This window comes from Silurus aristotelis (assembly GCF_946808225.1).
Source record: "Silurus aristotelis genome assembly, chromosome: 8".
Taxonomy (NCBI): domain Eukaryota; kingdom Metazoa; phylum Chordata; class Actinopteri; order Siluriformes; family Siluridae; genus Silurus; species Silurus aristotelis.
Genome location: NC_139581.1, coordinates 9,371,572 through 9,382,648, shown reverse-complemented (window position 1 = coordinate 9,382,648; position 11,077 = coordinate 9,371,572). Strand labels below are relative to the sequence as shown.

The following is an 11,077-nucleotide window of genomic DNA, read 5'->3' as shown; positions in this document are numbered from 1 at the left end:
GAGTGTTATGTTTGTTAATTTTTTATCCAGTATCCATTTTAAAAACTATTGGTTGATTAATTGGTTATCAGCAAAAACGATCCAACACAGCTATCGGTATCAGTAAAATCCACTATCAGTCGACCTCTAGTTATAAACATAGCCTAATTATTTGTTAGATCATAACATATTGAGCACTCGCAGAAAAAGGTTTGGGTCAGTTAATTCCTACATTTAGTTAATAAACAGTTATTACAGTCATATGATCAACTAAACAGTGGAGGAAACGTGTTGAAGTACCTTCCGAGCTCCAGGTGGTGTGGGGTTAAAAATTTTAGCTTGCATGTCTGAGGGCAGGTTGGCATAAATCGGTAGGACAATAAGCTCAGAGATTTTTGAGCCAAGCCTCCTACATCTCTCCTGCAGAAGCTCACAGCATGCCTCAATCTCTTCCTACAATACACAAGTGAAGGATAAACAAATAGTGAAGCACAACACACTTCAGAAGGTCTGCAGTGTAACGTTTCATCCGAACAAAGACTGACCTGTCCTGTGAGGAACACAAGGACGTCTCCAGGAGCCTGAGTCACGTGAATCTGCAGTACCGATACCACACATGCTTCCAGATAATCAGCTTCAGGGGCCTAGACAAGACACAAATATTGATTGGTAAACACACAATTTAACTGTAAGTCATGCAAACAGACTAGTAATAGAGCGAGTAGCATGGACACGAGTTGACTGTGACGATCATGTAGATCGTACCTTTGTGTAATAGATGTCGACAGGAAACCTGCGACCCGGGATCCTGAACACAGGGGCATTGTCGAAAAAACAGGAGAAACGCTCAGTGTCCAGAGTAGCACTGGCCACCAAGACCTTAAGGTCAGGGCGAAAGCGTGCGATGTCTTTGATCAGCCCAAACAGGATGTCTGTGTGTAAAGTTCTCTCATGAGCCTCATCAATGATGATTGCACTGAAGAGAAGAAATAAACCAGAGTGACTTAAAATGACCAGATTAATCAATGTAAAGTTCATAATGTGGAATTGTGTCCACACAAATTTTAACATTGGAAATTCTTGTACAGTTCTAAGCAAATTAGCTTAAAACACAAACACAATAACAACAAATAAACTTTACAAGAGGGAGATTATGAAATAAAACTACGAGATGAAGTAAAAAACTAAATCTGTTATATTTAAAAAAGGTTATGCTATGGTATAAAATAAATTCGCAGCACCACCAAGCTGCCACACTGCTGGGCCCTTAAGCAAGGCCTCAGCTCTGGATAAGGGCGTCTGCCAAATGCCATTAATTTAAAAGTAATAAAAAAAAAAAAATCCTTATAAAAATGTGTATATAATTACAAATTTCACAATACACAATAATTACACAGATAAGTTCTGGAAAATGTCTCATCTTTACCTATAACTAGCCAAATCAGGCTCGGTGAGAAACTCTCTCAGCAACATGCCGTCAGTCATGTACTTGAGCACGGTGCGTTCTGACGTGCAGTCCTCAAACCTGATACTGTAACCCACCTGAGGAAAGAAAATGATTAGCACACAATGCTAAACACATTACACTTAAAGTATCAGTAATATTCCAGTGTCATTAGTTTTCCAGGCAGATTTTTTTCAGAAACATAGAAAGCCACTGGAAGAAAAAAAAAATACAGGAAGAGGAAGGAAAATCTCAAACCACATGCATGTTGCATATTCATTTCAACCATTCTCACCTCATTTCCCAGCTTCACTGCCAGTTCCTGAGCCACTCTAGCGGCTACAGACATAGCTGCCACTCTGCGAGGCTGGGTGCACCCCACCTTCATCCCTCCTTCGGTATAACCCTTAAGGACACACAATGATCAAAACACAAAATGAAACATTGGGAATATAAAAAGCAAGTGATCAAACTTTTGGATTAAACAGTAACTAAATAAAATTAGTCTTTTATAGTAAATACTTACATCCTCCAATAGGTACTGAGGAATCTGAGTTGTCTTTCCCGAGCCAGTCTCACCCTCAATAACCAGGATCTGGTGGTCTCTGATGGCAGCGAGAAGGTCTTCTCTGTATGGAAATATAGGCAAGCTGCGTCTCACTTCCTGGATAGACTGCTTTTGTTGTTCAGCCTGAGAGAGCTCTGGTTCCTTATCCTATCAGCAATCAGACAGAGAAAGAGAGAGAGAGAGAAGACAAATTAAAACAGCAAGTCATTTATAAGAAAAAGGAGAACCACAGAATACTCATAGTTCTTGGACAAAATATGCAGGGTAAACTGAATTGCACAAGGAACGTGCCACACTTTACAGCAAATGGAATAGAATCATTGTATTGTGTTTGTATTTTGTACAAAAATAATGCCACATTTCAGGGCATTTCAGCACTGTTTATTCTCGAATGTGACTGGTTAGATGTTGCTGATCGATTGTCTATAGCAGCACCTCTGAAAGTAATGCTGGCTGCAACAACATGCCCCTGTACTAATATACTTCTATAATAATAATTAATACAGGGCTGTGAATAAAGAATGCAGAATATTAAAGAGTTTAAGAATGGGTAATTGTTGGGATGGTGACATTTTGTGTAAAACTTTCTTTCTTTCGGCTTCTCCCATTAGGGGTCGCCACAGCAGATCAGCCTCATGTTTGATTTGGCACATGTTTTTACGCTGGATGCCCTTCCTAACGCAACCCTCCCCATTTATCTGGGCTTGGGACCGGTACTAAGGCTTGTGCAACCCTAATGGCTGGGGTTGGTTCCCTGACCAGGGATCGAACCCGGGCCGCAGCGTTGAGAGCGCCGCATCCTAAACACTAGACCACCAGGGAACCATGGTGACATTTTGTGTAAATAATAATAATAAAAAGTGGCAAAAAATATAAGCAATAGCACAACTTTCTGATAAAAATACAAATACTGAAAAATTAAACCTGGTGATTTTCATTGTACAGTATTATAAATTAATATCAAGTTAAAACAAAACAAACACACAAAAAAACATCTATGGATGAATAAACCAGTGTGAAGAAAGAAAAAAAAAAAAAAAAAAGCCAAAATAATAGCTACCCTGAACTGAACCTACTCTTCAATTCCCTAGAGATTTTTAACTCTATTACTATTAGACATATCTTTCCACAGTGAAGTGCTCAATGGATTTATGCACCGACCTTTTCGGTGTGTGTTCCTTTCATGGTGATAGCAGTGCTCACAAAGTTAATCATCTCATCCTCTTCGAGCACAAGCTGGTACTTCTCCTTCTCCTCCTTTATACGCCTCTCTCTCTCTTCTTTGGCCCCGAACTGCAGTGTGGCTGTGGCGACCCGTGCCTCTTCCCATCGTCCCTGCTCACCTCCTCCCTCTTTGGGGCCCTCGTCAAACTCCAACTCCATGTCTTTTTGAGGAATATTCTGAGGAAATTCATGAGAGAGTCCAAATACAGAAATATTAAGATTATATAAAGACATTTTCTTGTATTTCGTCACCTGGCATTTAAAAAGTGCCACATAAAAGCATCTACTTCACATGTAACTAAGAGCTAATACAGCTTTCTGTGTACAAATTTGCTTAGCATTACTTTATTACGGATCTCCTCTGGCATGTAGTAGCGGTTTTTCCTCTCTTCTTTCTCCTTTGCGCCGGCTTTCTTGTAGTCTCTGGCCAGGTCTCTGATCTGTTTCTTGTATTCCAGGTCTTTCCTCTCTTTCTCAGTGAGAACATCACCGGAGAAAAGATACTCCTCGTCTTTAATCTCGGCCTCCAGGTCCTCTAGCTTCTCCTGCTCACGTTTGGTCAGGTAGTCACGCCGTGACTGTTTCCGCAGCTCAGGAAGCTGAGAAAGAAGGTAAAAGCATAAATATTTAGTTCTATTATATAATACCTTTTTATTATTATTTGAACAGAGACATTCAAATAAAAAGTCATGCAAATAAATACAATGTACATCTCACCATACTCCTCTGATCTTCTTCAGCCATCTTCAGTCTCTTCTGTGCCTCCTCATATGCCTAAACATGAGACAGTTGAAGATTTTTTGGTTTAATGCATCATTCCCAATTTTATTTTAATAAAGTTTAAATCGATTTTTTTTGCTAGTCTACCTTTTTGTCATTTCGTTCCAGTATGTGCCTCGTCTTCTCTTTGTCCCTCTGTTTCACTCGTTCTGCAAAAGCGTCTCTCTCCTCCAAGTCCTGTAATCTTTTCCTCTCCTCCTTCTCCCACTCTTCTTCCTCGTCATCATCTTTCTGCAATTTCTTTGCCTCATGTGAAGATAATTTGCTGGAAAGCAAAGTAAGAAGTATGATTAAAAAAAAAAAGATCAAGCTAAACAAAGCTTAGAAAACTTCTCAGAGTATGCATTATGTTTTAGCTCATCAATGCTAAATGCATATTTAGGTACTTTTTTTTATTGGTATTGTATTATTTAGGTACATTTTATTGGTATTGTATGAAGAAGTAAGGTGCCAACCTTTTATTTATTTATATATATATATATATATATATATATATATATATATATATATATATATTTTTTTTTTTTTTTTTTTTATTGTACATACAATAAAAGTGTAATTTAGTAGAAATCCATGTAATCAAAATTAAAATCCAGTTTTGAACTAATTATCTTTGGAAATTGGAAAAGCCATGTGTAGGGGCAGTGGTAGTCCAGGAGTTTACATCTACTGCATTTAGCAGACACCCTTAAGCAACTTCGAAAGTGCTTTGAGTGTTAATGAATGAATAGACCAACACTGGTTTACTGGGTGGTGGACAAATATACAAACCATGTACTCGAGTTCAAATTTTGAGATACACTCAGTAAAATATCACTCCAGTAAAAGTGCTCTCAAACTTCAGTATCCAAGAACCATGATTTACTATGGCTACAATGTTCCTATTATAATATTGGTCATAAAGTCTCTTGCTTAATCAACTACGTTTATGTAAAAAGACACTAATGTTACTCTTAGCACGCCAATCTATTGATAGAATTATATTAATTAGTCAAAATCTCCTTGATATTTAATTAAATTATCATGAGCCCAAAACCTTCTTTTCAACTCTTAAGGAAAAAAAAAAAAAAAAAAAAAAACACCACAGGTCCATCATTCATTACTCTCAAATAGTTCTGCTTGCTGTTGAACTGATGCTGAACTGTATGTTGATGATAAGAAGATACCACAAAGTGCCAATCAAACCAAGTTCAAAAGAGAGCGTGTGCTGTACACTGATTGGCGGATTGCTGTGTGCTTGACCAGTTAAGTTTTTATCTGCTCAGATTTAAACATTAATGACTGATTTAACAAAATTTAGTAAGATATTTGACCTTAAAATGTAGTAAAGTAAGTGTCTCCCCAAATGGAAAGACTTCAGTAAACTACAGATATGTGGCTAAAAAAATAGGGGAAAAAGTGTTTTAAGAAGAGGTCGTTTGATGATGGGCAGTGACTCAGCTGTTCGGACATATTGAGTAAGTTCATTCCACCACCTCGCTGCCAGAACAGAGTAGAGTTTTGATGTATACCTACCTCTTACCCTAAAAACAGGTGGGACCAGTTGAGCAGTGCTAGTTGTTGTTAAGGCTCTGGTTTGGGAGTTAAAGCCCCAGCACTGTTAATCTGCCATCGTTGGGCCTTTGAGTAACAAAGTGCTAATTTACAGCTCACTCAGTGATCCATGTACATAGAACGAGGTTTCTTGCGTTTCGTCTTCTACTGATAATGAATAAATGGGATGCTGACTGACATGACAAAGATCTTGCAAATGAGCAGGTGTCTTCAAAGTTTTTGCATAACTTGGTGGCAGAAGCTTGCAAAGATTCAGCTTTGTTTTTGGTAAGGCTGTCAGTCATTGATTAGTATCTGGGATTGCTCCATACCCAGAGCTCTGATACTACAATCAGGAATGAAAATGTGCTGTAGTTAAATACACAAAAATATGACTGATGCATGCAATTTGGGAGTCCTCGCTCACTTTTCCAATAATAGCATAAATGTGAAGACAGTTGATTTATACGCACTCTTAGCTACGCAAGGAAAAGTCGAGCACCATGCATATTGTGCAGTTATTCGGTGTGAGTTACCAATATAAATAGTGGACCCGGTATAGCACCTGGTTTACAGTGTCTAATCCTATGTAAACAAACTAACGTCTCAGATTGCATAAGTATGTGCTACTTTAGGCCTTTATTCAGTATTATTGCTGAAAAAAAAAATCTGAATTACAGTAACTGTTTGTGTTTTTTATAACTTTTTCCAAATTGAAGTAGATTGTGTCAACAATTACACAGATGGCTGATATTATAAGCATGTAAAAGTTCAGCAATCTGTAACAGTGTTGGGCAGGAAAATGCCAAACTTTTCATTCTGACATGGAACCCAAGTGAGCAGGTGCGCCATCTAGTGGATGCCGAATTTTTTAAACACGCAGTTGAGCCCAATGTATGGAAAGGCCTAATTCATCACGGTTTTTGAGAGACTAGATAATGGAACAGTATAAATATATAAATGTACAAATTATATTTTCATTGAAAAATCCCCCCTTAACAGTTTTACACACTCTTGGTTTATAAACATTCAGCTGAAATAGTTTGCCATGCGTCCGGTAAAAGTTGCCAAAGGCCTTCTTTGCTAGAATATTTCTCTCGCCTTGTGATCCAGTTCATCACAGAGTGAACAGTGACTGGGCAGGCCATCTTATGATAGATAACGCCCCAGCCCACTGTTTGCTCTCTAAAGAATTCAGAGACTGGATGTATGATTTGGGTCGCTCTTTAGCCGTATGGTGAAGACGGTTCTGATTAGCCAGACGGAATAGCATGGCATTAAAGTATGGAATGGTAGCCATGATGGTTTAGCATTCCTTTTACTATTTACCCTACATGTAAATAATAATTTAACCTGTTCTCCGAATATAAACCTTAAAGGAATGTGACATAGCTGCATGTATATCATCCAAAGTCGACAGAAAATTAATTATAGAATATTAATTATAAAATGATATAGATTTAAAGAATTTTTTTTATAATCATCTCTACTACATTCCCATCAAGAAATACATTCACCATTATTAAAACCAAACTATACAAGAACCCACCTATTTTTTCCATCGTCATCACTCGACAAGGGGCTTTCGTCTCTTTTTTGCCGAAGATGCTTTCTCTTCTTTCCTCTGTCCTTTTCTCTGCTCTTCTTCTCCTTTCCTCCTTCTTTGGACACCTCTGCATCACTGTCACTATCCTCTAACAAAGTGTAGGTCCTGTTCTTTCGCTCCATCTCAATCACCTGGCGCTCGATGGCTCGCGATGGCTTTTCGACAACCTGTTTCTTTGGAACCTGAACAGAAGAACAGAAGCAGAGTAATCAAAATCAGGGCTCATTAATGGTAAAAAAGCTTCTCGGATTGTCACAGCTTGTACCTTGTTGTATAACTCTTGAGCAAATGCAGTTACTCTCTGGTCAATGTCAATGGTGCCAGTCTGTTGCAGACGTGCCACAAAGTCCTCTGGGGCAGAGGATTTCTGTGCCAGGTTGATCATAAACTGAGCCACATATTTGTCACTTAGGCCCAGGATTTCATGGAGCCTGTCCCTCACCCACTGCTCCAGATTGGCCATGTTAAATGCTGCAAAATAAACAATACACACGGTTGTAATGCCGGTCATTTCTGTATGCAAGCAAAAGATACAAGTTAATATGCATAAATAGAAGCTAAAATTTATGTCCATAATATTGTTACAGCATATAATAAGTACAGCAGGTTTTAATTATCACTGTAACAAGTGTAAAAGACTGTTTCTACCTTTGCCTCTTTTCTTATTCAATGTTTTTTTCTTTATTTTTATTGTTTTTAACATCATATGTTAAACAAAGCACCCCCACACCATCAGACACAAAGGGCACGCAGACCAAAGAACAGTTTTCCATTGATCTAATGTCAATTCCTTTTTTGGCCCAAGCAAGTCTCTTCTGCATGTTGTTCTTCCAAACTAATGTTTCTTCTGCACAATTCGACTATGAAGGCCTGACTCATGCAGTCTCCTCTGAACAGTTGTTGTTGAAATAAATCTGCCATTTAAACTTTGTGAAGCATTTAAGTAAATCAGTGGTTTCTGAGGCTGGTTACTCTAATAAACTTATCCTCTGCAACAGAGGTAGCTCTAGGTCTTCCTTTCCTGGGACAGTCCTCATTAGAGCCTGTTTTATCATAGCATTTCATCGTTTTGGCACTGCACTTGGGAATGCATATCAAGTTTATAAAATTTTTCAGATCGACTGTCATTTCTTATAATAATGGACTGACTTTTCTCTTTACTAGATGTTTCTTGCCATACTATGGCTTTGTACAGTAGTTGGAGTAACACTAATAGGTCTACTGACTCTGTACCTTTCCTCTGCACAAGAAAACTTTCACACCTGTCTACTACAAATCACAGGTAACCTCATGAATCTGAAAAGAGAACGTCATGAGTGTGCCAAGCTGTTATAAAGGATAAATGTAGCTAGTTTGGACAAACTCTGTTTGCTACATAATTCCATACATGATCTATTTATAGTTTTGATGTCTTCAATATTAATGTACAATTTTGAAAAGAATAAAAAGTAAGAAGAAACACTAAAGGAGCAGGTGTGTCCAAACTTTGACTGGTACTGTACATGTATAATTGTTAGACAAACAATATATTAAATATTTTTCCCCGATTTACTGATTTTCCAGCAAAACCTCAAGGAATGTAAATAAGTATCGCGATATTTCGATTTCTCACCCACTCCTAATTAAAACCCATTCAGAACTGTTATAGACGATAGAATAAAAAAAGGCTAAATCATTTATTCACGGTCAAAACTCTCTCACTCACTCACTCACTCACTCACTCACTCACTCTCTCACACACACACACACACACACACACACACACACACACACACACACACACACACACACACACACCGAATACAAGGGGAAAAATCTATGTAAACCCTACTGTTGTTGAAAGTTCAGTTTGATTTAGCCAAAAGCTAGCTGTTGAACACATACAATTGGTCGTTTTAACATTTATACACGATAAGCAATGCATGCACGATAAATAATAACACCTCGCCGATATTAAGTCATAGACACATTAGCAATAAAAACATTAAAACGTAGTACAGAGGAGAAAATATCTTACATCAGCCTTTACTATCCACGCTTTCTCTTGTGTGAGGCTTATTTACTTCCGGTTTATCGTTACATCCGGTGCGCATGTGCTACAATAAAGGTCACCATAATTCCGAGGTACATGTATACAGTAGCTCATGGGAAGAATAGAGGGGTGAAGAGCTTTGCTCCATTAAAAAATTGAAAAAGGATCAAATCAAATCAAGCAAATGTAAAACTATGCACTAAGAAGTCATATAACATATCTGGGCGTGAACGTAGTGTATAAATTGTTTCAATGATAGAAAGCTATTTGTTTTTTTGTTTTATGTGACATTCAGCAACCTGAATAGGTTCTTAATATTCTTTAATTAAATTCTGTTTCATTATGATCCACCAACCATACTTCGATTAAAAGGTGTAGATTATTTGTCGGTACATCAAATATTAAAAACTACACCAGAGGGCAACCCAGCCATTAGGCACTCTTATTGCCGGTCCCAAGCCCGGATAAATGGGGTGGGTTGCATTAGGAAGGGCCAAAACATGCCAAATTAAATATGCAAATCACAAACCTAAATTCCATACCGGATCGGTTGCCACAGAAAGTGATTTATCGTATGTTATTCTTGCTGTCAATTGCTATCTGCTGCTTGGTTGCGCGATGCAGACTGCCCAGTGCTGAATAAGTGCTGAAAGGCGACTGCTGCTCTGTGGTCTGGCCTTTTATACTCTTGATGGAGAACTGTGCACTGTGACGTCAAGTCAAGTCAAGTCAGGTTTATTCTATAGCGCTTTTCACAACAGAAATTGTCTCAACAGTGTCCACCTTCTCATACAGCTCCTCATATGCCTTGTCCTTTGCTTTAGCCACATTACTCTTCACCTGCTGCAGCATCTCCTTGATCCCAATTCTCTTTTGCCAACCTCATCCCCCTTATGCTTTTCTGCAGTTCCTCATTCAACCACCACTTCTCTTTGTCTTCCTTTCTCTTTCCAAATGTCACACCAAGTACCTTCCTAGCTGTCTCCCTTAATCACTTCTGCAGTAGTTGCCCAATCATCCAGCACCTCTTCACCACCACTGAACCCCTGTCTTTACCAAGCATGACAAGTTACCTATTACATCAAGTTACCTATGACATTCCAACTAAACTATTGAAAGAAGTGTTCCAACTAAACTATTGAAGGAAGTGTTACATACAGCTGGTGAGCCTCTTCTGAATATTATAAACTCCTCACTATCTTCAGTTCATGTCCCTAAATCCCTCAAGTTAGCAGTTGTTAAGCCCCTCAAGAAACCTATTTTGGATCCAAACACGCTATCAAATTACAGACCCATTTCAAATATTCAATTTATGTCTAAGATTTTAGAAAAGATTGTCGCTTACAAGAGAACAATATCTTTAAAGAGTCAGGTTTTCGGCCCCATCATAGCACAGAAACTAGTTAAAATCACTAATGACCTGTTTTTAGCTTCAGACCAAGGCTTCATCTCGCTGTTAGTTTTAATAAAATCTTAGTGCTGCATTCAAGACTATAGATCATGATCTCCTCCTAGATCGCTTACAAAATTACATCGGCATTCAGGGACAGGTATTAAGCTGGTATAAATCCTACCTATCTGATCATTACCATAAATAAAGAGCTATTAAATTAATGCTAGTAAATTATGGCATGCCACAAGGTTCAGTTCTAGGACCTCTGCTTTTCACAATATACATGTTTCCCTTAGGAAATATTTTTTAGAAGGCATGGAATTAGCTTCCACTGTTAAGCTGATACCCAGTGTAGTTAAAATTTTGCTTTCTAGTTCTATTAATCAGAGAAAAGAGACAGAGAGTCGACATGAGAATAAAGATAGACAATTTTATTTACCTCTGTAGAAGTAAATAGACGCTCCTCAGTCAGACAATGCTGCACTGAGCCCAAGCGCCCCGATCAAACCCTTCTACAT

General features: G+C 38.2%; 1 protein-coding gene across 1 annotated transcript in view; it reads right to left on the bottom strand.

Moving 5' to 3' along the window:
- LOC310729539 (pre-mRNA-splicing factor ATP-dependent RNA helicase DHX16-like) overlaps window positions 1–9,247 on the bottom strand; it is a 22,423-nt gene extending 13,176 nt beyond the window's left edge. Inside the window, exons 1-13 of the mRNA XM_083547829.1 lie at window positions 9,152–9,247; window positions 7,400–7,605; window positions 7,078–7,316; window positions 4,083–4,260; window positions 3,933–3,989; window positions 3,560–3,814; window positions 3,153–3,392; window positions 1,950–2,138; window positions 1,719–1,829; window positions 1,406–1,521; window positions 745–955; window positions 525–623; window positions 280–432 (exon numbers count right to left, since the gene is read on the bottom strand). Of these exons, the coding sequence (XP_083403955.1) occupies window positions 280–432; window positions 525–623; window positions 745–955; window positions 1,406–1,521; window positions 1,719–1,829; window positions 1,950–2,138; window positions 3,153–3,392; window positions 3,560–3,814; window positions 3,933–3,989; window positions 4,083–4,260; window positions 7,078–7,316; window positions 7,400–7,597 (2,046 nt within the window). The 5' untranslated portion in view covers window positions 7,598–7,605; window positions 9,152–9,247. The remainder of the gene's footprint in view (window positions 1–279; window positions 433–524; window positions 624–744; window positions 956–1,405; window positions 1,522–1,718; window positions 1,830–1,949; window positions 2,139–3,152; window positions 3,393–3,559; window positions 3,815–3,932; window positions 3,990–4,082; window positions 4,261–7,077; window positions 7,317–7,399; window positions 7,606–9,151) is intronic.
- Between the last annotated feature and the right edge of the window lie 1,830 nt (window positions 9,248–11,077).